This window comes from Anopheles funestus, chromosome 3RL, assembly GCF_943734845.2.
Source record: "Anopheles funestus chromosome 3RL, idAnoFuneDA-416_04, whole genome shotgun sequence".
Lineage (NCBI taxonomy): Eukaryota > Metazoa > Arthropoda > Insecta > Diptera > Culicidae > Anopheles > Anopheles funestus.
Genome location: NC_064599.1, coordinates 53,764,218 through 53,788,875, shown reverse-complemented (window position 1 = coordinate 53,788,875; position 24,658 = coordinate 53,764,218). Strand labels below are relative to the sequence as shown.

Below are 24,658 nucleotides of genomic sequence, written 5' to 3'. Positions count from 1 at the left end.
GAGAAATTTAAATTCTTTTCGTTCCTTTCTGTTTATTAAAAACTACATAAAAGCACATGGAATTATACAATCGTTCGTGGTAGCATAAATTTTGTTTCTTCAATTTCTTTGTCGTGGCTTACAATTTGCAATCCCTTTTTGTCGTCTCGCTTCAGCCGATCGATTGTGTTTTAAATTAAAATAAAAAAAAATACCTTAACAATTAGAATGTAATGAGAGCAGGATGTGAAAGTGCCTTACGTCTGCGTGAAGCGCAAAACATTGTCCAACGCCACAGGGAAACGTGTGATTACTACGTTCAAATGAAGGGAAGCACAAGTACAAAAAAAAACTGATAAACTATGTATACAGCAGATAGCATGAGCATACTACTATGAATCCCGCTAGTTCTTAGCGCTTTTACAACGAAACTACACAAGGTATGATTGTGCCGCATGGACGGAATGCTGTTTAAGCTTGCAATTTAAGTTCTGCCTGTCCAGAACATTTGCTGACTCAACACGAAAGGGTCACAAGAAACGAGCTGTAAAAGTAGATGTCTTAATGTATCGAAGTACGAAGTATGTGCGACTTGGATTAACGCTCCCTATTGCTTGTTCAGTGTGCAACCAGATGTCCCGCACGCAATACTTTCCACGGAGGATGGAAACCTTGCTCGCTGTACTCAACCTTCCGTTTGCTCTGCTTCCGGTCGGTTCAGAGCCTAGCCAAGGGAACGTATGAACGGTTGCTGGATTGCAGATGTACCATCATGTTTATTCAATCATCCGGAACAGTGAGCACGAGAATATCATGCCGAATATTAGCAGCACTGCAACACCAATACCGCCACCGCCGATGATGGCCGCATTATCCCGTATGTAGCTGGACGTGATCTCGAGACAACCGTTGATGTAGATGTTTTCCGGGCTAGGATTCTCGACGCACGGCTTATAACCGTCCAGTGTTCGCTGGCAGCACGACTGTGGGATTTCACCGCGCCAATCGGTGTGGCCCCTGACGCCGCAGCACTTCAATCGCTGCTGCGTTTCGTCCCATGCCGTCGTAATGGTGCGCCGCGTACCGTACAAACTCATCGACGAGCGCATCTCGTCGCCCATCGTTTGTGATACCTTCTCGCGGAACACGTACCCAAGGATGCCACCGATCAGCATCGTCACGAAGATGAGGAACACCAGTATGAAGTACTGCAATCAGAATCCGGAAGCAGCGTGCAATTGCGCCCCGGAAGCGTTCAAAGAGCCGGGAAGGATGGTGGAAGGTGAGGTGAGACACATACACGCAATCGGAAAAAAGGAAAAAAAGAAGCATTATAATCGAACGTAAAAAAAACAACAACTTCAAGCCCGTAGTGCGCATAACTGGTTGTTCCAATTGTTTTAAAAGCTACTACTACTTAAGCGACAGTACAATAAGCCATTTGGAACAGGGTAACCTACCGTCAGCAGCATACACTTGTACTCTTTAGCCGCGCCCATGCATCCGAAGAACGACAACAGACAAACTAGGGCGGAGGTGGCAATCAGCACATATACCGCACCGGAGAACAGATTCGTACCGAGCAGCTCGTTGATGAAGTGTTTGTCCACCAGTGTCCAAATGCCCAAACCGAACACGATTGCGCCACCGAGCTGTAATGCAATAGTGTTGTTAATTCCCGGTACAGGGGGATTGTGACACAGCGCTGATACTTACAAAGATGACAAAGTTGGCCACAAACATGCTGTACTTAACGCACTGCCCGCAGCAGTCCATTCTACCTCCGGATCCCATGATGTATGGTTCTTGTTCCTATCCTAATGCCAGCAGTGATGCAGAACCTGCCAAGGTAAAAAAATACAAGTTGGGAAACGTTGTAAAGTATTTGTGAAATTTTTTATGAGTTGTTGGATATTTTTTTGTACTCAAAACATTGCTGGAAAAAAATGAAAGATGATCGTATTACTAGACGTTTTGCTGGAAGATAATCATTTGAATACACTTTTCGGCTATTCGTCTCCACACAATTGCAGTTTCTTATTCGGAACCACCTGTTTGGAACATCTTTATGACTTCTCTATTTTAAAGACCTACAATCACTAAGACCTATGATTGTTCCGGACTATCGAAAGGGTACAAAATTTTGGAAATCATGTTTTATCACCTCGTGCAAAAATTAAAATGGTCTTAAAAAGTAATTCCTTTCTTTATGCATTTAAACTTCCATAACCCAATGAGCGGATATAATCGGACGAAAGTAATTCATATCATTCAACACTGTTTTCATCTTTTCCTGGTGCGCATATACGTAACGATCTGATAACGTATGTCGATTACCATATGCGTGACTCAGCGGTAGACAACGAGCTACGCTTAGTGTCACCTTCGATACAGTCCGCATTACCAATGGGTGTCAATTTACAATTGTTTTACCGTAAACACTTCCCTTACTCCAACCATGGAAACCTTCCCCTTTGCTTTGTGCACGATGTCAATTGTTTAATTGACTTTAGCGTAGAAACCACTGCCAAAGTACAGTGCGCATTTACGCACAGCTCCAACCACATGTCTTGGTACCAATAGTTTCTCCGGACTGTAAGCAACGTTCGAGGGCACCGGGCTACCGTTAAAGGCCACGGTTGGCACAAGTGTAGCACGCCACGTTATGTTGTACAGTGTCGTGAAGCAGCTACCGCTCATCAACGTCCGGACGTAGTGTGTGGATCCGCATACTTGACCAAGGTCACCGGATCAGGGGGGGAAGATGTTTACGTCGGTAAGAAACGCACTATTTACGTATGCTTTCCGTTGCTGGAAGATCTGGTGAAACCATATTTCTAGAACACTATTTCTAAAGATGTCCCCCATGAGATGACGCAGTAGTGACTCCGATTGTAGATATGTTTCATGTATTTCGCAGACGATGAATAAGGTAAGCTAGATACATTACTACAGAATATGTGAGAAACTATTCCATGCTTTAATACCTAGACAAACTGGTACTCGTATGGGCTACAGAGCAATTAATTTCGCTTGGATTACATTAATTGAGGTACTACTGTAGAGAAACCACTGTAACATTGAACACGGCTTAAGTTACCTTGTGCATCCGACTCAATCCAGATTAGCAGTAGTCAATTTTGCTGCCTCCCAAACAAATCGTACCAAATCTCATCTGATTGATCTTTAAACATCATTCAATTTTTTTACGTAAAACGATGCTCACCGATATCAACGCATCAGCAATGTTGGCCACTTCCTGCATCCCATCCATCTAGATGTATCGCTCAAAAAGTGAACGCAACACTGCCATTCATCGAAGAAACGGTCGAGGGTCAATGCCGAAATCGTTCACCGCACCGTACCTTCGTAACCTTCCACCGGTCGAACCACCGTCCCTGACCATCGAGGTTCCGGTTTCCTTGGGAAGTGACCACACGGTACTTTCGCTTTTTTTGCGTCGCGTCTCTTAACCAGACAATATACTCTCCCTTCCTGGCCGATCAGCTTGAACTAGCTGGTTGGGCTGTCCTGGGAACGAACTTTGGTAGGCGTTTGCTACAAGTTCCACGCTTGCACACGGTCTACTTGCGTTTTGCCTGAATTGAACGTTCAGGCCCATCCCAGGTCGGTCAATGATGCTGGCGTAAAGTGTAGGTAATGTTGCATTACGCAACTGCAAGTCGTCCGTGCACGAGCGACCACGTACGCGAGACCAAACCGTCGTGCCGTCTAATGGTGTCCGTGAGGGTCCGATTATGTCGCCGACCGTTTTGGTGCAGCCCAGTTTGGGAAGCATGTTCCATCGGTGGCCGATGGTTACGACACTGGGAAGCACCGTGTAGGACCACCTTCTTTTTGCCTGCTAGGTTAAACCATCATTAATGCGCGATCTCCACGTCCCCCGAAGGAAGACGACAGACTAACGCGCAAATGAGACGTTAAAAGCAATTAGTTTAAGAAAAAAGGGTGTTCGTCTTTTGTGGGAAGAAATTTGAACAAAAATAAATACAAGTAAGCAGGAAATAAAATAACAAAACGCTCCAAAAAATATGGCTTCTCAATATCTAAAGATCGTTCATGATGATCGCCGTTCGTTTTTTTTCGCATGTGTACCAACATCGACAGGGAAAGTTGAAACGCTTTTTCATCCAAATCCAATCGCTCATCGTTGTGCAACGGGGCAGTCCGTTTAGGTTGTGATACTTCTTGTAGTGGTTCAGGCGTTTTTTTTTATTTCTTGGATACAACATAACCCCAGGAACACCAGTTCGGGGATAATCGACTTGACGTTAACAATCTCATTATGGCGCTATTTTTGAATGCGTAAGTAACGATATCAGTAGATTAATGATAAGACGCTACAAACAATGTTCGTACAGCATGGCTTTTGAAATGACAGTGATAAATTAAGTAGTTTTATCTATTTAAAGCTGTTAATTCATGTATTGCACATGACGACAGATAAAGCTACGAAAGCTGTATATTTTCGTTTATTTCTCCTAATTTTCTTAAGACTCATTAGTATTTATTGGGCTTATATTATTAATTGTCAGGTGGGACATAGATTCATATCTATTGGTTTTTTGACTAATATTTGACTTAAAATATCAATAATAAGCCATTATGTGATAAATATGAGTAAGTAGGTTGAGATTGTTCAACTAAATAAATAATTTGAACTTAATATGACTGAAAGTTATAATCGAAAAGCCAGAAATCTGAATTTGCTGATAACTTTGATCACAATAAAGGTACTCCTCAATATAAGAAAACTTCACACATTATCTTAAATTTGATCATAATTTACCTTTCCACAAACACAAATTAAAGCACAACCCCTAAAGCATAATGGCATATAAGCCCTTTTCCTTGAGATAAACTTCAAGATACGGAACAAAAAAAAATATTCCTCCACAAATTTGCTTTAATTCACGCAGTTCAGCTCGATTGACCAAAAAATCCACGACACCACACATAACCTCTCCTCAATACACTGGTTCCAACTTTCTTGCGGCGATGACTACCCCCATCGGGAAGCATAATAAGCCACTGTCACGCCGTCAATATCACACCAATGTGTGGATGGCTCCCGGTGTCTTTTTTTCTTTCGATCAGAAGCCAATGTACTAACAAGAAAAAAAAACGCATACCCGATAAAACTTAGCTCAGTTGGGTTGCTGTCCATTAAGGCATGAAAAAACACAATCGAAACATCATTTGTGATCCACCGCATTATACAAACATTCTTTAATCCGGTTTCAACATTCCAACTGACATAAATCAGGCGACATTGGAATGTTTCTTGTTAAGTGAAGTGAATGATTCATCCACCGTTCTCAACTGATTTCATAGGACAGTTCAATTATAGTACTGTTTTGCCAAGCACTTTAAAATCAATATTCAAAACACCGACGATTAAAGCAAAGGAAGGACAACCGATCATTACGCGTTACGATCGCTCAAAACATGGAACGTGACTCGCTTCTATGACTAGCTCCAATTAAGAGTTCTATTTCTACCGTGCTGTTTATTCTACGGTCATACATCTGGAATGTCGTTTTGCTGCGAGAACGCTACAGGAACTCGTGACTTGAGTCATATGACCCTACCGGGCATCTGAACGTTTCTACCGATAACTAAATTCTGTACATTAAACATAAGATAGCTTCCTTATCCTTTAAACTTAACCACAACAAAATGTTGAAATGATTTTTTGTGCTCTTTGCATAGTTTCCCGATGAAACTTTGAAAGTTTATCCAAAAAAACACTTAACTTGAAGCGCCTCTTAACATGACCATTAAAACCAGCTTCAAGTGAATTAAAATTGCTCGCACGATTTTAAACTCAAAGCGGTTGAATCTTGTCGCAATGTTACGTAAATCTAATCTTATTCAGGCTAAGGATGCATGCAGAAATGGAATGTGCGCAAACCTGCGAGCATAACAATCATTGCTATTGGTGGAAACCAAATAAAACCCCCTTCAGGAAGGCGCTTGTGAAAGCAAAAGCTTCTTTTCGCTGTTGCGCTACCTACACCAAGTCGTCGCGGTCGAGGTTTGATTGTTTCGCTTCTTTGGATGAATGTTTCTTTATCATTTGGAGCGTTTGAATTTCAATTTTGAATGCAACGCACTGTGAGGAAATAGGTATACTTTGGGGTAAATTATGAATGGGTTTGTATGGGCGCATTAGAATAAATATACCCTTTATTTGAAAGGGTTGAATTATGGAAAAAGTTCAAATACTTATTTCCCAAGCGACAGAGCAAGCGATATACGACGAGTTGAAATGTCATTTGCTCTACGGCTCACACACACATGTACATTTCAAGCGTTTAATCTATGTAGGCTGTTTGGTGCGCTAACGCAACTATTGTTTTGATGGTAGAATACGTTGGTTGTTCGGTTCCCACAGAAATGGTACAGAAACTATTACATTTATTTAGTTTTTTTTCTAGCCATTTGTGTAGTTGTTGCGTTTTATCAACAATTCCTGAAACAGTAGCGATTCAGATAATGGAGAAAATAAGTGCTAAATAGTCAAAAGTGTGCAAAAATCATTCCGATGCGTCGGCATCGGCAAAAGTGAGATGCACTGCATTCAAAAGATGTAATATTCTTCAGGATCAAAAAAGAATTCATCCAGGAATGACCAGTGTGGTGGACGAAAATGGATACCTTCCCGAAAAATATTCGCAAACCCGAAACAAATCACGGATAACATTCATTAACGATGGTAGAAAGTGCTTGCGTATCAGAAACGTTGGTGTGTGCGTTCACAGAAAAAAACTACAACGTCAGTACGACACGAAACAGTATTTATTTTTTTCTATGGGTTCAAGAGATACGGTTGTATTGAAAAGACAGAAGGAAAGAAAAATAAATATGTTTTTACATTGTTTACCGTGTAACAAAAATGTATACAATTATTCATTATTTAATACATATCTAACATTGGCAACTAAAAACACAATCGTTACACAATGTGTTGTGAACGCAACAATCAATCGTTCTGATTCACGGTTCGAATCTACAATGTTGCGAACGCGACATATTCTCATAGAACGAGCATGTGAGAACTTTAAGTAATCATAAGCAAAGTAAAGTAGGTCACTACGCGATACGTATAAACAAAGACAAACCAGAAAGCGTTCAGACCCTTAAGCGTTAAACGAGAATCGAAACATAAAACGGTCACAGCGCGACGCGCGAAAACATAAACAATCAGCACGCGTTCTGATCTTAAGCGTTAGGTCGTACGTTCAGGCGATCATGTTCGGGCACCGGATATCGCAAATTGAGAATCAAAACAAATACTGATAATGCATTATGGGTGCTGTTGACATGAATGCGAAATCGCATCTTAAAACATCCAGTAAATTGGGTCATGGCGCGCTACGCATAAGCGTAAACAATCTCGGAAGTGCGTTGGGATAAACATATGAGTTTCGGACCTTAAGCGTAAATTGATCATGCTCATCATAACAACCAATATAAAACACAAAGGAAGCATTACGAATGCTACGGGATCAAACTCAAATGCTATCGTATAGAAATGATTTCATCTCGTTTTAATCCCTTCATCTCACTTTTACCTTTAAGACTCAAGATCCATAAGTTAGTATATAAGCCGAAAGAAATTATGAATAAAGCACTTACAAGTTTACAACGCAAAAGGCACGGTCGTATCCGCGTTTCAGTTCCTTTTAAAAACTTCTAAAAAATATCGCGTCTTCGCGTTCTAAATTCCACTCCAGTGGATTATATGGTGGCTCCAGAGAGGAGTTATAGCAAAAGAAGTGCTCATAACTCCAGTGTCGAACTTATTCGACTAAAGTTTGAATTTAAAGTGATTAAAAGTTCAAAGTTAAATCGCTTAAAAATTAGTGAAATTAAACCGTGGTTTAAGTGTTTGTTCAAGTTTAAAGGTTGTAACGTCAAACTCCGAATATTTTAATTCTCCGTTTTCGACCTTCGATCGTTTCAAAATCGTCGTTGCTTATATTCTGTGTCAACAAATATAGCTTAAACCATTATAGGAACATTAGTGCTTTACGTTGTGTTGTGAAAGTTTCTAAAAACTATTGTGAAAGACATTAACATTGATCCGACACACGCGGGAAACCCAGAGAAGTACCGTGCAACATCATCACAGCGAAGCCATCCCAGTTCCAGTTCGGTTCTAGCTCCTGCCGATTTACAAGAGGAAAGTATCAGCTTATTCAAGTAAGTCAATTTTCTTATCATACGGCAAGGAAATCGTAGATTCGTCCAAAATGCCTTTCAACTTTGTTAAAAACCGCAATGGTAGCTGCCGCCTATGTGAAGGTATTGATACCTCCGAAGAAACAATGGCGGAATGCTTCGAATGCGACCGATGGTTCCATTTGCAATGCGTTAGACTGACTCGCAGTCCAACACCAGCCGACTGCTGGTTATGCCCCAAGTGCCAAAAGATTAAATACAAGTTGAAACGTATGGAATCTGCAATGGAGGCATATGCAAAAAAGGATGGGGAAAGAACAAAGGAAAGCATGGACGAATCCAGTTTGGACACCACTATGAAAGAAATGGTTATCAACCAAGGAAAAATGGTAGATAACCAAAAGCAACAGATGGAAGAATTTTTCAACGCTTTCAAATCCATGATGGATGAAAGAAAAGGTCCATCGCACATGGAAACCTTCTTACGAAGACAATCCTTGATGCAATTGCCAAAGTTTGGAGGTGATCCAAAAGAATGGACAAACTTCAAACAAACGTTTGACAAAACAAACGAAGAAGGCAAATTTACGGATTTAGAAAATCTAAACCATTTAAGACAAGCTTTGAACGGAGACGCCTTAAGGCACGTTCAACAGCTTATGATGGAATCTAAAAACGTAGGCGAAATTATTAAAAGGTTAGAAGAAAAATTTGGAGGAACAGATCTAATTTATTTAGAACTGTTGAATGGATTACAACGACTAAAAAAAGATTCAAAGAATATAGTCGTTGATCTAATAAATGCATTAGAAAATTTAGTGCATACAATTAAACTCATGGAAGAACCATCCTATCTCAGTGATCATAGATTGGTGCTTGATTTAACGTCAAAGCTTCCCTATAACATACAACTCGATAGAGCCAAGTATGTAACTAAGGAACAAGTCAGCTTAAGGGATCAAACATTAGACGAACTATGCGAATGGCTTAAACCTTATGCGAAAACCGCAACTGTTATGAGTACGTTACAATCGTTTACTCAAAAGGGACACGTTAATATCCATGAGTCAAAAGGCGAGGCTAAATCAAAGCCGAAAAAGCTAAGATCCGACCAACCGGAAACTAGTAAATCAAAGGCAAAATGCTTAATATGCAACAAGCCACATGATACTATCAAATGTTACGCTTTGGTGAATAAAAATGTCACAGAGCGTCAACAGATAGTTAAAAACAAACGTCTTTGTGCAGGATGTTTAAAATCAAACAATCATGCCATAGAAGCTTGTAGAAGCGCACAAAAGTGTGGTATTAATGGATGTACATCAAAACATCACAAAATGCTTCATCCTTCGGGAACAACTCCAGCAGTTGAACAAGAAGCCGTTAATAACCATCACGAGGTACAAGTGCCGTCTTCGACACACTATCAAGTGTTACCAGTAACACTAATGAACAAAGATAAATCCGTTAAAACATACGCCTTTTTAGATCCGGGTTCATCTCTAACCCTATTAGATGCAAAAATCGCCAGGAAACTCTCTTTAACGGGAGAAAATATTCCACTTCAACTGGTTTGGGCTCAAGGTACGAAGGCCGACCATGAAGGAAGTCAAAGCGTAAATTTGAGAATTAGAGGTGCATCAAAAAAGACTTTTATCCTAAAAGACGTTAGGACAATCAAAAATTTAATGTTGCCAATACAAACATTAAACTATAACGAATTGTGTCTTAAGTACTCTTATTTGAAAAATTTACCGATTAATGAGTTTGAGAATGTACAGCCGACAATCGTAATCGGTATAAAACATAATCAATTGTTAATGGGGCTAAAGCATCGATATGGTAAACAAGGAGAGCCCATTGCTATGAAAACCAAATTAGGTTGGCTTGTTTACGGAAGGAATTCGGATCAAGAAAATACAAACTTTTCAATGGTCATTCAAGAACAGGAAGACATCCAAAAGATGATGTCTAACTATTTTTCAGTTGAAGATTTTGGTGTAAAACCAATAAAACAACTTCCGGAATCGGAACAAGAAAAAAGGGCAAAACAAATCCTAGCAAGCACTTTGAAATGCAAAGATGGACGTTATGAAGTCGGTTTGTTATGGAAAAAGGATAATCATCAATTTCCCGCTAGCCTTGACTATGCAATGTCAAGACTCATAAGCTTGGAGAAGAAATTGCAAAGAGATCCAGAACTAAAGGACTGGGCATTGACAACTTTCGCAAGCTATGTAGAAAAGGGTTATGCTAGAAAACTAGAACCTTGGGAAACTGAAATAAAGCCGTCGAACACGTTTTATTTACCACATTTTATAGTAATAAATAAAAATAAAATCCCGCCCAAACCAAGATTAGTGTTTGACGCAGCAGCGAAAATAAAAGGACATTCGCTAAATTCGGCCTTATTATCAGGGCCAGATAGCACAACCTCGTTATTCGGAATTCTTTTAAGATTCCGTGAAGGTAAATATGCTATTTGTGGTGACATAAAAGAAATGTTCCACCAGGTAAAGATCCGCAAAGAGGATCAAAACACCCAAAGATTTCTTTGGCTAGACTGCGAAAATCGTAGTCCAGACACTTATGTCATGCAGGTAATGACCTTTGGCGCTACCTGCTCACCAGCCTGCGCACAGGCTGCAAAAAATTCCAATGCCGAACGGCTAAAGGATAAATACCCGCTAGCATTAACACCAATCGTACATCAACATTATGTCGACGATTATAATGACAGCTTTAACTCAATAAACAAGGCAATAGAAACAGTGGAACAGGTTATAAAGGCTCACGATGAAGGGGGCTTCTTTATTACCAAATTCTGTTCAAATAATAAAGAGTTGCTCGATACTATATCAAGTGATAGGGTCAACGAAGATAACATAAAGGTGCTAGAAAGCAAAAATGAGGAATCAAAAATACTTGGCATTTATTGGAATACTAAAAGGGATAACATCGGATTTCATTCGAAATTAGATAAACTACCAGCCGATGTGTCTCTCAAGTTAAGGCCTCCCACCAAACGGGAAGTACTATCATTTGTCATGAGTTCTTTTGATCCGTTAGGATTAATATCCAACGTAACGATACAAGGAAAAATTCTTATGCAGGAAGTGCATAAAGAAACGAATGAATGGGACGTACCAATTTCAGATAATTTATTTGTAATATGGAACACTTGGTTGAAATACATCGAGCAGACCAAACATATTCGTATTCCTAGATGGATCATGAAATCGCTCACATCGGAAATAGAGCTACACACCTTTGTAGACGCTTCCGATAAGGCGTTTGCGGCCGTTATCTACGCCAGAAGCGTGGACAATGGTAAACCGCACGTTCAAATTCTCGCAGCCAAGGCTCGAGTGGCACCAATAAAGATGTTATCAATTCCTCGTTTAGAATTACAAGCTGCATTATTAGGGGTTAGGCTGCTGGACACGGTAAAAAGTGAAATGAGAATCAAAGCATCCGAAACAACATTTTGGAGCGATTCTAAAACGGTGTTGGCATGGATAAAATCCTCTCATCGTAAATACAAACCGTTTGTTGCCCATCGTATCGGAGAAATTCTCGATACAACAACAATGAATCAATGGAGATGGGTACCATCAGAATTGAATCCAGCAGATGAAGCTACAAAGGTTATAACGAAACCTTCAATATGGCTAACAGGGCCAAGGTTCTTGACACTCGATCGAAAAGAGTGGCCTAAAGACGTAACCGTCGAAACGGTAGAAAACGAAAATCCTGAGTTTGTAGGTGCGATATTTGAAAAACCGAAAACGCCCTGCAATCAGGATCGTGGCCGAGCAGGTATAAAAGGAAAAAAGAATAAAATAAAACCCTGCAATTGGTATAGAAACACATTAATAGCAAACACTACAAAAGTGTCGGCTTTCAAACGAGGGCCGGAGGCGGTACATATAAAAGAGATGCCGTCACAAGCTAAATTCATTAAATTAAATACCATTACCATGGCCATACTAATACTTTTGTTTCTTTCAGCACAAGCAATTGGGGAATCAGCAAGGGGTTTAATAGCGTATGACTGCGCTAACAACGATATAAATATCACCAGCTACTCCCTTATGGACGTAGCATCTTGCGTTCCGCCATCCAAAAACGTTTCGACTGAAGAAATACGTATTCAAGTATTACAAAGAAGCCCGAAGACTATTGTTCACGTTCATCAATGTAAAGTAATCATTAAACGGTCAATTAAACATTGTGGCGCCTTTTCACACATATCAGATTATGAACGAAGCTATGAATATATCGTTAAGGAATTTACACCACAGGAGTGTAAACTAGCTCAAACGTTAGGAGAAATTGCTTTATCAATCAATACGAAGGTTAGGGAATTGCGTCGCAATCACACCACAAGGGGGGAAGCACTCATCGTAGGCAGCATCCAGGGAACAGCTTGCAGCGGAGGAACGTATCGGACATCGAGCTACACGTGGGAAAACGCGTTGGTATACTACGAGTACGAAATCGGGTTATACGACTACGTGGCTACGGCAGACCTCGAGAACGATCAAATCACGCTGCGTAGTGGTCTTGTTTGCGCGCATACAACGGGTTGGTGTCTAGATCCAGATTACGGCTACCTCACCTGGGAAGTGGACCTGCGGCGGCAATGCGAGCGAAACGACTTCGAAATCGTCTATGAAGGTACTGTGAACAAAACCATCGATAATGCAAAGGTAAATGCAGCGAATACAGTTTACACCTTAATCTCGAAAGAGCATATGTTTTCGATAAGAGCTCGAGACGCTACACAGATATGCGGCTTCAATAGCTACGTCACCGACCATCCTAAGATATTCATCCTCGAGCTAAGTGGTTATCAATCGCCATTCCAACGAAAAGCGGTCGACGGAAGAAACCTCGACTTATTCACGTACTTCAATTCAAAAATCACTCTGGTAGAAAACTATCTCGGCCAAAAGCTAAACGATGTATACTTCACAGTAATGACCGAGATGTGCAAAATCGATAAGGCGCTTCTGGAAACCAAGCTGACTCTGGCTCGACTAAATCCTAGTGAATTCGTCACAAACCTGGTGAAACGTCCCGGATATACGGCCGTCGTAGCAGCAGAAGTATTATACATCCTTGAATGTAAGCCAGTCTACGTTACATACGAAAGCAAAGAAGACTGCTATCAGGAGATTCCGGTAAAATACAATAACCGGTCAATGTTCATAGCTCCAGTAACCAGAATGTTACAACTAAGAGGCACGCAAATGGATTGCACTCCGCTCTTGCCTGCGAAATTTACCATCGGTGGAAGATGGTATACGACCGACCAACGCTTGCGTGAAACAACAGCACCACAACAACTAACAACCGATATCGTAACGAGCTGGACATACACACCATTGCCGAATCTAATGGAGAGCGGTGTCTACGACGCCGAAAGCCTACAAAAAATGAAAAATATGGTGTATGAACAAGGAGATAAAAGAATAGCGACATCAGTACTACATAAGATGATCAACGGTGAACATCCGAATCTGCAAGGATTTACCTTCGATGGACTCGTGTCAGAAAAGGTAATTCACAACGCCTTCAAAAAATACTGGTCTAAACTAGTCTCTTGGTCAACTTGGCTCGGAAACATTACGTCAACAGCTATCGGTATCTATGTATGTGGAAGAACTATTAAATTCATAATAGATACAATAATACATGGCAGAATTCTATTCGAAATCTACGGAGTAGGGTGGCAATTGTTAGCATCCTTTTGGGACTCCTTGACCAATCTGCTATCTCATCGCGGCCATAGACAGCAAGCAGCCAACAAAGCAACCACGCAAGACTACGTCAACACTCCGCTAGAAGAACAACGAAATGAAGAACCGCACACGATTGAGGTAATTCCGTGCCACGGCAAACCGAGGTTTCTGCTTCCATCACTTGAAACCGTCGCGCCTCCAGCAAACAACGAGATGACGACTCCTACAGCTTCACATCCTCAACCGCAGTGCTCTTCGCGTAACAACAATTGCGAACGTCAATGATTGCACGCATTTTATTAGGTAAATAACGAAAAGTTAGATTACACCTTTCATTCTCATTTCTTCATAGCTAAGACGTTGCGTATTTTGGTAAAACTTATAGTTTTACGAGGGCCGGAATGTTGTGAACGCAACAATCAATCGTTCTGATTCACGGTTCGAATCTACAATGTTGCGAACGCGACATATTCTCATAGAACGAGCATGTGAGAACTTTAAGTAATCATAAGCAAAGTAAAGTAGGTCACTACGCGATACGTATAAACAAAGACAAACCAGAAAGCGTTCAGACCCTTAAGCGTTAAACGAGAATCGAAACATAAAACGGTCACAGCGCGACGCGCGAAAACATAAACAATCAGCACGCGTTCTGATCTTAAGCGTTAGGTCGTACGTTCAGGCGATCATGTTCGGGCACCGGATATCGCAAATTGAGAATCAAAACAAATACTGATAATGCATTATGGGTGCTGTTGACATGAATGCGAAATCGCATCTTAAAACATCCAGTAAATTGGGTCATGGCGCGCTACGCATAAGCGTAAACAATCTCGGAAGTGCGTTGGGATAAACATATGAGTTTCGGACCTTAAGCGTAAATTGATCATGCTCATCATAACAACCAATATAAAACACAAAGGAAGCATTACGAATGCTACGGGATCAAACTCAAATGCTATCGTATAGAAATGATTTCATCTCGTTTTAATCCCTTCATCTCACTTTTACCTTTAAGACTCAAGATCCATAAGTTAGTATATAAGCCGAAAGAAATTATGAATAAAGCACTTACAAGTTTACAACGCAAAAGGCACGGTCGTATCCGCGTTTCAGTTCCTTTTAAAAACTTCTAAAAAATATCGCGTCTTCGCGTTCTAAATTCCACTCCAGTGGATTATACAATGTTTGCCATTTCGAGATTCAGGTTCGGTTATATTCATCGAACCCGAAATTAGTTTCAAATTCCTGCATTGAATTCAACGTTCATTCATTTTTTGCAATAATGTTGCAGCAGGCGTGCTTCTTCTTGTGTTGTGCGGTGCTCTTGCTTTGGAATATACAAACTGCTCATTTTCATCACCCCTCTCTATGAAGCAGCGTATTCAAATCAATAAATGCATTAGAACCGACATGTGGGGCCTTTGATCAAATCCAATATGAAACACAAGATAGGAGTATATAGAAAAAGTTTTAGTTAGAGTTAAAAATAACATAACAGGCGTAGGTGAAGGAGAATGAGAAAGCAGAGTGAGGAGCGTGAGAGTGAGCATAAGGGGGTGGGGATGGGATGAGTAGATTTTTTTCTCATTTCATCAAGTTTTGAACTCGACACTATAAACGCACAATATTCGTCGAAAAAGTACTTCCCTTCGACGTCGAAACGACGTCGTTTCGACGTCGGTTGCTAAGCGTTTTAAGCGTTTTTTGTCGGTTGGGTTCTTGCTTCAATAGATTTGCCATACTACCGAATCGAATCGAATGGTAAATTGATTGGTTGTCTGGTGTGCAAATCATGGCTTTATAGATTTAATTTATCCTAATTTCGCTATCGCAAATCAGCATACAGATCTTGTTTTTATCCATGGATGAAAACGCTTTACAAGGGCTTGAAGCAGATACACAAAAAACTGTTATAGAATTAATATAAGTTAAGAATAAGTGTATTATTCCTCTCCATGTCATACCTCCGCATTTTGTGTGACGTCATCACGCCTGGTAGTATGCAATATATTTTTTATTTATTGTTATTAAACCAATTATTCTAATTTGAGCTTGAAAGTAATCTAGTAGTTTGGAAGGATTTTAGGAAAAAAACATTAATTATAAAGAAATCATGTTTTATGTTAACAAGTATTATTAAAACAAAATTCAATAGTTCCATGTTCACAAAAATCTTAAATAATATATTCAGAAAAAATGTTTATATATCATATGATTTAAAGTTGAATTCGTAAATATTCTTAAACTGGCTTTAAAAATGTATAAGACAGTCAAAACTACCGCCATAGCCTCACGAATCATAATTTTCTCTTTCTACCCCATAATTAGTCCCTTACAAATTTATGTTCGATTCTATTCGATTCTATGGATTTTTTTGCTTTTTTTTGGGAAATTTTCTCTGATACCCCAAGCTTCACTTTCCAATGAAATTAAAGCTTTCAGATACTTTTGCTCAACCCCAGAAACCGATTCAGAGAATTTAACCCGCTGATTCAATAAATAAGTTTACCCTTAGCCTACAGCGAACCAATCGTATATATTTAAGGTGAAACTATTGTCTATTCCAAATCAAGTTCATAAAAAAATCCATTCACACACACACGCCAAAGACAATATTTAGGTGAGGCTATAAACGTTTGCCAGCAATCTAACTGGTTCCTGGAATTCTCCAAATAAAGATTACCGAATCTCTGGCTCAAGCGGCGAAGAAGAATGCGAACCAGTTTTAATCTCAAACTATCCGGCTAAACCGTCAAACAAGCTTGTTAGCATCTTATTAGCATACGACGAAATGGTCAAGCATGTGAAATGTCGCTCAAGAACGTTGTCCGAACGGTTGTATATGGGTGAAGATTAATTAGTTTGACGACGATTCTCTCAAAGTGATGCATCTTGGGAAGGAAAACCCAGTGATAGACCAGTAGTCTAGTCTAGTGTATTTTTTTATAGCGCCAGAAACGTTCTATTCATGTCTCCTACTCACAAAAAACAATGTCACTGACCTTAGCTGACTGCTTCAGCATACAACCAATACTTCTCCAATGGTTCTATGCAGACGACAAACGCGATAGGAATCTCGTTTTAAAAATTGCACCCATCTCCTCCTCATTTGCTTTGTCACCAGGACAATCGTCAGTCGCGATACGAACGGCTTGGAATTATTTTTTTTTTGTACTCCAAACTCGCAAACGGCAAACCGGAAACGGGCCTAGGGAAGTGTCAACCGGGCCTCTTTTTATGGACACTTTGCGTGTTTTATGTGATTGATTAGGGCACGTGTCAATGTACGCTTCAGGTAAGTAGTATGAGTAGAAAGGCAAAGTTCATTGTACATTTAGTTGCATGAGCAGAATACTCATTGTGTTCACAACGAAGGGGCTTTTTTCAAGTTTTCTGTATAAAAGAATCGACCTTTTTCACATTAAAAATACTAAACTAAATCTAAAACTAATCGATTTTTCAACATACTATTTGAAAGTTTGGCAGATTTCAAACGCAGATTGAAAATCGTATTTGGGATTGTTTGCTATAATAATATATATTTGCTATAAATAAACAACACTTTAATTGAAATTTTACTGCAAAACAGAAATTTGGCATTATTTTTATAGATTAATAATATTACATCGATTTGCGATTCAGTGATTTTGAACCAGCAGACCAAATTAAGAATTTTCTTCTTTTATTGCTCTTTTTCACTCTACTTTTTCTGGTTTTTGGTCTTTTTTACGTTCCGCAGTGGGACATTTAACCGCTTCGTAGACTTATTTTAGTCACACCTTGTTGCTGGAGGCCGTTTTAGATAAAATTCGATCCCTGCTGGGTTACTGCAAAATTAATTGACAGGACTTTATATACAACTAAAAACTGTTCGATAAGCATTTCTATTTTATTACTAGACATTTGTAAAAAAAAAATTAAAATTCAAAAAGATTGTATTTTCCTTCCTAGAGTTTTTGTTTCTCTGTTCATTTAAGTCTTTCGTGGTTTAACACTTCGTTCTCTTCTTTTTCCTTTTCTTCTTCTTCTTCTTCTTCTTATTTTCCTAATTCATTTGACCATAATCTTACTGGAATAAATCAGATATTTTCCACGTACATATTGTACGAATTGTTCTTTATTGATTTATTTCTAAAAAATCAACCCTGAAAGATGGCCTCAGTTGTCGAACTATTTTTGGTTTTTTTTTTTTTACATTTCACTACCCAATTGATCGTATGTTGTTTCAATCAACTAACGTATTATTCATCGGTTTCTTTGAACAATGTTGGCATGTAAATAAAAATATCACACATTAAAAGAATATTTGAAATATTTTTAATTATCGTATTATCTTTCGTTCCTTCGTTCGTTGGCCGACCACAAACCGCACAAGCGATTTATATTAATCGGTTTCATGCTGCTTTATTCAAAGGCCCTTGAACTACCCGCTAACTTTATTTTAATTTTCCCAAAACACCTGTTCCACACATCGCATGATTCCACACCACATTCTAAACACTCTCCCTCTTACTATTGTTTGCCCAAACGCACCTGGCGCATTGTTTTTCGTTATTTTTCCCCCAATGTATGGAAGCATATGTGTCGCACTACGGAATTCACCGCACCGCACAAAACGTACAACTTAATTAATTACACTTCCGGCTTTATGTGCGGCTAAGACAGAATATTTTTCAACCAAAAAAAATGCTAAGAATATACCACCCCAATAAAACAATTCACACTATTCAGTTTGTTAGGGGTTTGGTCATTTGAAAAACAAAACAAAATTGACACCCTTACTTCTTGCGAGGAGCTTTGCTCACTATAGGATCGCTTGTCCGTTAACACTCCGGTTTCAGTTCCGGTTCGAAGGATCGACGCGAACGTAATCGTAAATTATTTTCAAAATAATTATTTTGTTTACGCTTCGTCAAAAAAAACCTTTTTTCTTAAAATATTCTTCCTGCTTAGAACCTTGTTTTTATTTTTGGTTTTTCCAATTTCAAGAAATTCTCGTTAGCATAACACCCTCGCGGCAGCAAATGCGTACTAGCTTTCGGTTCGGTTCAGTGATGTTTGAAAATGTCGAAATGGAAATGGAACACATTACTTCAATGATTTATGCTAATCGTTACCACTCACGGCAGATAGTAAATCGTTGGTCCCTTAAAAAACCCCCCTCAAGTCAAACGGGACTCGCCTCGCTCGATGAGTGAAAGTTGACTGATGAAATACGGTCGAAAGATTGTGCGGTTCCCATTTCCCGGGTGTATGATGGATGCAAAGTACGATAAATTATCTACCTTTCTGTTTAATTTATTTCCTATTTAAATCTCACCGGTGACATCGACACTACTATTCCCCCAAAAACGTGACCGGAAACACTATCTGATCTATGGCGGGGTTTTTTTTCGTACTGCATTGAACCACATCTAAGCTCTAATGTTTTGATAAAAAACATGAACGATTTTTACGACACATTTCCGTAACATCCGTGGCTTACAGCTGGTGTTGTGCAACGCCTTTTCTCCGCGCGCATACAGTCACGTGTCGTGCTTTGTTCGCATGAATGAGTTGACGGATCGATTGTGTGATCATCGAGTGGCGGCAACATTGGTGATCGTACGCCCTTAATGTACCTTCTCCGTGGAGAATTTTAATAAAGCTACATCAGCGAATGGGTGGTTCGGTGGTAGGAAGGAAAAAAGTATTTCATAAAATAATATCATTAGAGCTTTTAAATGATTGGAATTAAAAGTCACATCGTATAAACTTTTTTAAGCCGACTGAAGAAAAGATAAAGAATTAAAAAAAACATTATCGAAAAAAAATATTATTTTAATATTTAACTCTAAGTTAACCATTATTTCATCCATTACTACACCAAGAGGCAAACATTTTCTTCACTTAACACAATGTTAAATATTCTTCTTTGTTTCTCGTTCAGCATGAATAGCATAAATAATGTTCTTTGTTTTTCATTGATTTTTTTTTTCACAGCAACCCAATAACGCACCCCTACCTTTACAAAAGGCAAGCTTAAACATCGATCAGTGCGCCCACATCATCCTATCATCCCGCAAACGATCTGTTTCGGTTGACGATTTCTAAATAAAGCCATTACGATAACCGCACAACATGGGCCTTCCTTTCGAATATTCAACCAACCAACCGTTTACCCATCGTTACCCCGTGCGAGCGTACTGTGTGCGCCATATCAAACAAGATCGGCACGTTGCCATACCGATGACAAATACGCCCACGTCTACCGAACCGACCCAACAGACACTTAACGACGCGCTAAATTTCGTTCAACAGCACGCGGCTCTATATCGGTTGGTATTTTGATCGTTTCGAAAAAGAAACATATGAACGTGCCGTACACCCTCGGCAGTGTTTGTTGCCGGGCGGTATCATTAGAAACGTAAACAAGCGATACGTTGTCAAATTTACGACCGAAAACCGTGGTGAGTGCCCTACCGTACTGTGAAGCAGGAAATGTCACAGGCTGCGAGTCTTTATGATGGATTTTAATGGTCTCAGAATCTTAGGCACGTAGTGTTACAATTTATGTTCTTGACGTACTTTGTTGTTGCGATCAAAAAGATCAGTCTGCGTGTTAGCTCCCACGGAGGGAGTAGCTTACACACCTTCCTATCAGTAGCACGTTTGTTAGATAATTTTATTGGACTTTTCTTGGACATTTACTACATGAAATTGCCTTCCAAAATCTCATATATAATGATACAGAGAGTAATGTATTTACGATTAGAAATATGCTTAAAGGAAAATAATAAACAAGAGAAAATTTCCACTAGGTTGTGCAATTTTAATTTTCAGGATGACGTATAATCCACCTGAATAGTCGACATCGTATTTATTTTTTTAATATCGACTGCCATAGTAAATTTATAGTAAAATGAAACTGATTTATAGTAATTCTGGTTTATTCCATTTGTTTATGGCTTCTTGAGCATAGTAATACATTTAGCTTAGATCATAAAACTTATTATAAACGCCACTATTTTTCACTCGTATTCTTTTTTTTATCATATGGCCTTCTTGTTAAAAAGATGTATCTACCATTAATAATTAACAGCTTCCGCCATAATAAGAATAATAAGCAGATAACGATTTCTTTTTCTTACTAAATGTTAATGGAAAAACATCTACAAACGTTAAAAAATATAATTAAGGTTGGTATAATTATACCATATTTAAATATAGTGTATCGGCATACTCGACTGAAGAACCTTGTTTACCTGATCTATGGAAAGATCAGGTCGAACGGAGAGGAACGCTCTCTGTATTTCTTGAACTGGTTGAATAAAGTCGTGTTTCGGAACAAGGGAAGATCAAGACTTATTATATACATACAATTTTAATGCTTTACGATAATATAGTAAAGCAAACTATCTCAATAAAGCATTTATAGCAGATTATATTCCAAAATGTAAAATTTATAGCTACAGCAAAATTTACTCGTATATTCCATAATTAAATAAAACCACATTTATGATCCAAAGTCACAACTTTTATATATACTTCCGACCAATTTTGCCGATAAGATACCGCGCGATGATGGAAATCATTAGAGCCATTCCTTCATCAAGGAAGCAAACTGCGGATCGAATGAGATTATATGATGCATCACTAATTTATGAAAATCGTTTTCCATACATTAATCAAATCGTTACTTTTTTATTCCACTCAATCAGTGTCTGGCAGTCCCTTTCGATCGTGAAATCCACGGTTCCGTGGAGTATTGACGGTTGGCAAACGCAAATCCCCCACAACAACAAACCAACAACAGCACACCAGACCAGACATATTCGGGTCAATGCCATCCCGTGTACATTAGTTGCGGTACATTCTAAGAAGAAGCGTAACGTAGAAAAAAAATCGTTCCAAGCTAATCAAACAGTTTTGGGTTTCAACGTGCCAGTGCCAACAAACAAAAAAAATCGTTTTTACAACGCTGCCTACAATCTTCCCACAAAATGGTTTTACAGAACAGAAACATTGAAATTGAAATTCACGCTTACTGTTTTTAGCAAACGGCTGAACACTGTGTGAGTAACATTAACAACTGCAATTTATTTCTTGTCCACTTTACAGACAAATAAACGAAACCGTATTTATTCGCGATGGCCGGTAGCGTATTTATCGCGTTTGGAATGGAATGTCAATGTGAAGAAACGCGGCGTAATAAAATGAATACGCGAGTTGGCTTAATTGCACTCGGAGTGAGATTTTTTTTTTGTGAAGGACGCACTTAAATTATAAATAACGTTCGGAAGCGAACTGCTTTAAAGGCAGAGAAAAACAAACAAAAATGCTCATAAGAAGCATGGTTATAAGCTAAAAACCGAAATAAGTCAAGTTCATCATTTTGCGGAGCCTAAATTGTCTAATTTGTGTGATTCTCTCGCTCTCTCTCTCTCTCTCTCTCTCTCTCTCTCTCTCTCTCTTTCCCACATAGAGGTCAAAAAAGGCTTTCCTACTTACTCGCTAACCTTCCAGCGGGTTGATCAAGCATACGCTCGATGCAAACTCATTTTCAACACAGAATCGAGTGACTTCATCGCTGGTATAGAAAGGGAACGTTTGTTGCTGCACTGCGATGGTGGGTGCAGTGCGCTTGTTCGCCACGATTCCACTTGCCACGAGCGGTCAATTTATACTACACACAGTAGTAGTAACACAGTGGCCAACATTCAGCATACCGGCAACGAAACAGGCGGAAAGGATGGTATGGAGTTGTGCTGTAGGGGGAAAAATGCTTAATGACCAACGCGGGCGAACTCTTTTAAGCCCCCTACTGCTTGGCAAGCTTAAAGGTGGCTTGTTGAGAAGAAGAAAAAAAAACAAGTTCCAGCAGCTCCATGACGACCACGCGCGCGCTCGCGCCACCGCACAACTTACGCACACCAGCGCAGTGGCACGATCCGCGTTCGCATGCACACAACCGAATGTGCACAACCTTTCGCGTGTGAAGGTTTCCATACCATGCCGGCGTCCGTTTGCACCAGGTACGGTGGAACCAGTACGCTTACCAAATCGTGCACCAACTACGTGCGAGCGCGCGCTGGCTCACTCTCGGGTCAGGGCAGCTGGCAGGGTGCAACATGCGGGTTCACGTTTTGTGGCTTAAAGCACTCTCCGAATGGTGCAGCTTTTGGGAGCCCACCTGTAGGAGGAGGCTTATGCAATGTTGGTTCTTATGCTCCAGAGGGTTTAAATTCGTGAGCGATACAAAAGTGTTCATAAATCTGAAGAATTATTAAGTTTATAAAACAAATAGCAATATATGGGAATGAAATTAAAAGCACTTAATAATAAGAAAACAAATTTATAAATCACAAAAAAAAAACAAAATTTTAATTTTGTTCCTCTCACGAAAGATGCTAGTTTTGCCATGATTGGGCGTCGTTTTGAGCGCGGTTGTTTCGGTTCCTTTTTAGGGTACGCCAAGCTCTCCTACAGCGTTGCCAAATTCGAGAATCGACAGATCGCCATTTCACTCGAAGAATGACGCACACATACAGCCAACACGTAACGTAAAGAAACTTTCAAAATAACAAACACTTCACAAAGATTGCAACACAGACAGTCCCCAAAAAATAGCGGGGAAAATATTTCTTATTTCACTAAACAAAATAAACGCCTTCACATACGTACTAAAACACTAATTTCACGCGTAGATAACGATCATTTAGTAGTTATCTGTGCAAATGCATGAGACGCTTCCCACAGAACCGATGTTAGCCTTGAAAGTTTAGTATCTTCACAACCTGATGGAGAAGTTTTGAAGGCGTACAGTTGCAGTTGGTAACGTTTAACAACACTCATGCTACCACTAATACACAGAATCTGTAGAATGATCGTACACAAGCAAAAAAAAGAAATCAACACACAACTGAGAAGATCATCGTATGGCGTACTTTTAGTTAGGACTCTTCGCATTTTGAATTATTCACAGACACATATTGCTTTAATAACATAAAACATCCGATTGCCACCGTCTTCCTCCGACGGCGAATTTTGACGCTATCCACTGTAGCAACATTGCACAACCGAAGCCTAAAAATACGCCTTTCACAGTTTAACCTCGCCTTGTGAGTACTGCTTTTGAAACACGATTAACTTCAGCACGGGTTCAGCACCATACATTTGCAAAACAACACTGCGCATTATTTTATTCTAAGCTTCACAACACGCACGCATTCCCTTTTATGCAAACAAAAAAAAAATACCCAAACTTTTATACACACCTGCTAAGGAGGGCTACGTTTCGATAGAATAGTACGAAACACACACACACAAAAATCACCTGCCGAAAAAGATTTTAGAGCTTTGAAAAGGTTACTATCCTTCAACACACTACCTGTAGTGGACGCGGTGACCGTTTGTCAAGCACTTTTGGGCAGAGAGTAAACGCGTGCAGCTCGATGCGAGATTTGAAATAAAATGATTCGTTATTGGTGGTGGTAGTCCCGTGTTGCGCCGTAGGACGCTACTCGTGCAGAGTTGTCAAACTCTAGGTATGAAAAAGGGCATTAACGCATTTTATTGTTTTTTTTTCTACATTTTAAATTTAAAATTCTCTTATTCGAAAATATAATTAAGTTCATAAAAATTAAGGCAAAATAAATTAACATACAAAATTTAAAAAAAAATAACAAAGTTTAGAAATGATTAAGCATTATTTTTTATTACAAACAGTAATTAAATAAATA

The 24,658-nt window shown here is 39.4% G+C and overlaps 1 protein-coding gene and 1 long non-coding RNA gene across 4 annotated transcripts; one reads left to right on the top strand and one right to left on the bottom strand.

Moving 5' to 3' along the window:
* Nucleotides 1-6: 6 nt before the first annotated feature.
* On the bottom strand, nt 7-24,405 carry LOC125768786 (tetraspanin-11-like). Of its 3 annotated transcripts, none has more exons than XM_049436889.1 (4): nt 24,307-24,405; nt 1,696-1,820; nt 1,440-1,631; nt 7-1,187 (listed from the first exon to the last, which is right to left on the bottom strand). In XM_049436889.1, the coding sequence occupies exons 2-4, from the start codon at nt 1,771-1,773 to the stop codon at nt 756-758; spliced, it is 702 nt and encodes a 233-aa protein (XP_049292846.1). In that variant the 5' UTR covers nt 1,774-1,820; nt 24,307-24,405; the 3' UTR covers nt 7-755. The 3 variants fall into 3 exon arrangements, with proteins under 3 accessions (XP_049292846.1, XP_049292845.1, XP_049292847.1); XM_049436888.1 differs by having other exon boundaries at nt 24,194-24,395; XM_049436890.1 differs by lacking the exon at nt 24,307-24,405 and adding an exon at nt 22,428-22,760.
* Nucleotides 6,230-6,693, top strand: LOC125768790 (uncharacterized). Its single transcript, XR_007418963.1, has 2 exons — nt 6,230-6,366; nt 6,441-6,693. It is a non-coding gene; the product is annotated as an uncharacterized LOC125768790 (long non-coding RNA).
* Nucleotides 24,406-24,658: the final 253 nt, after the last annotated feature.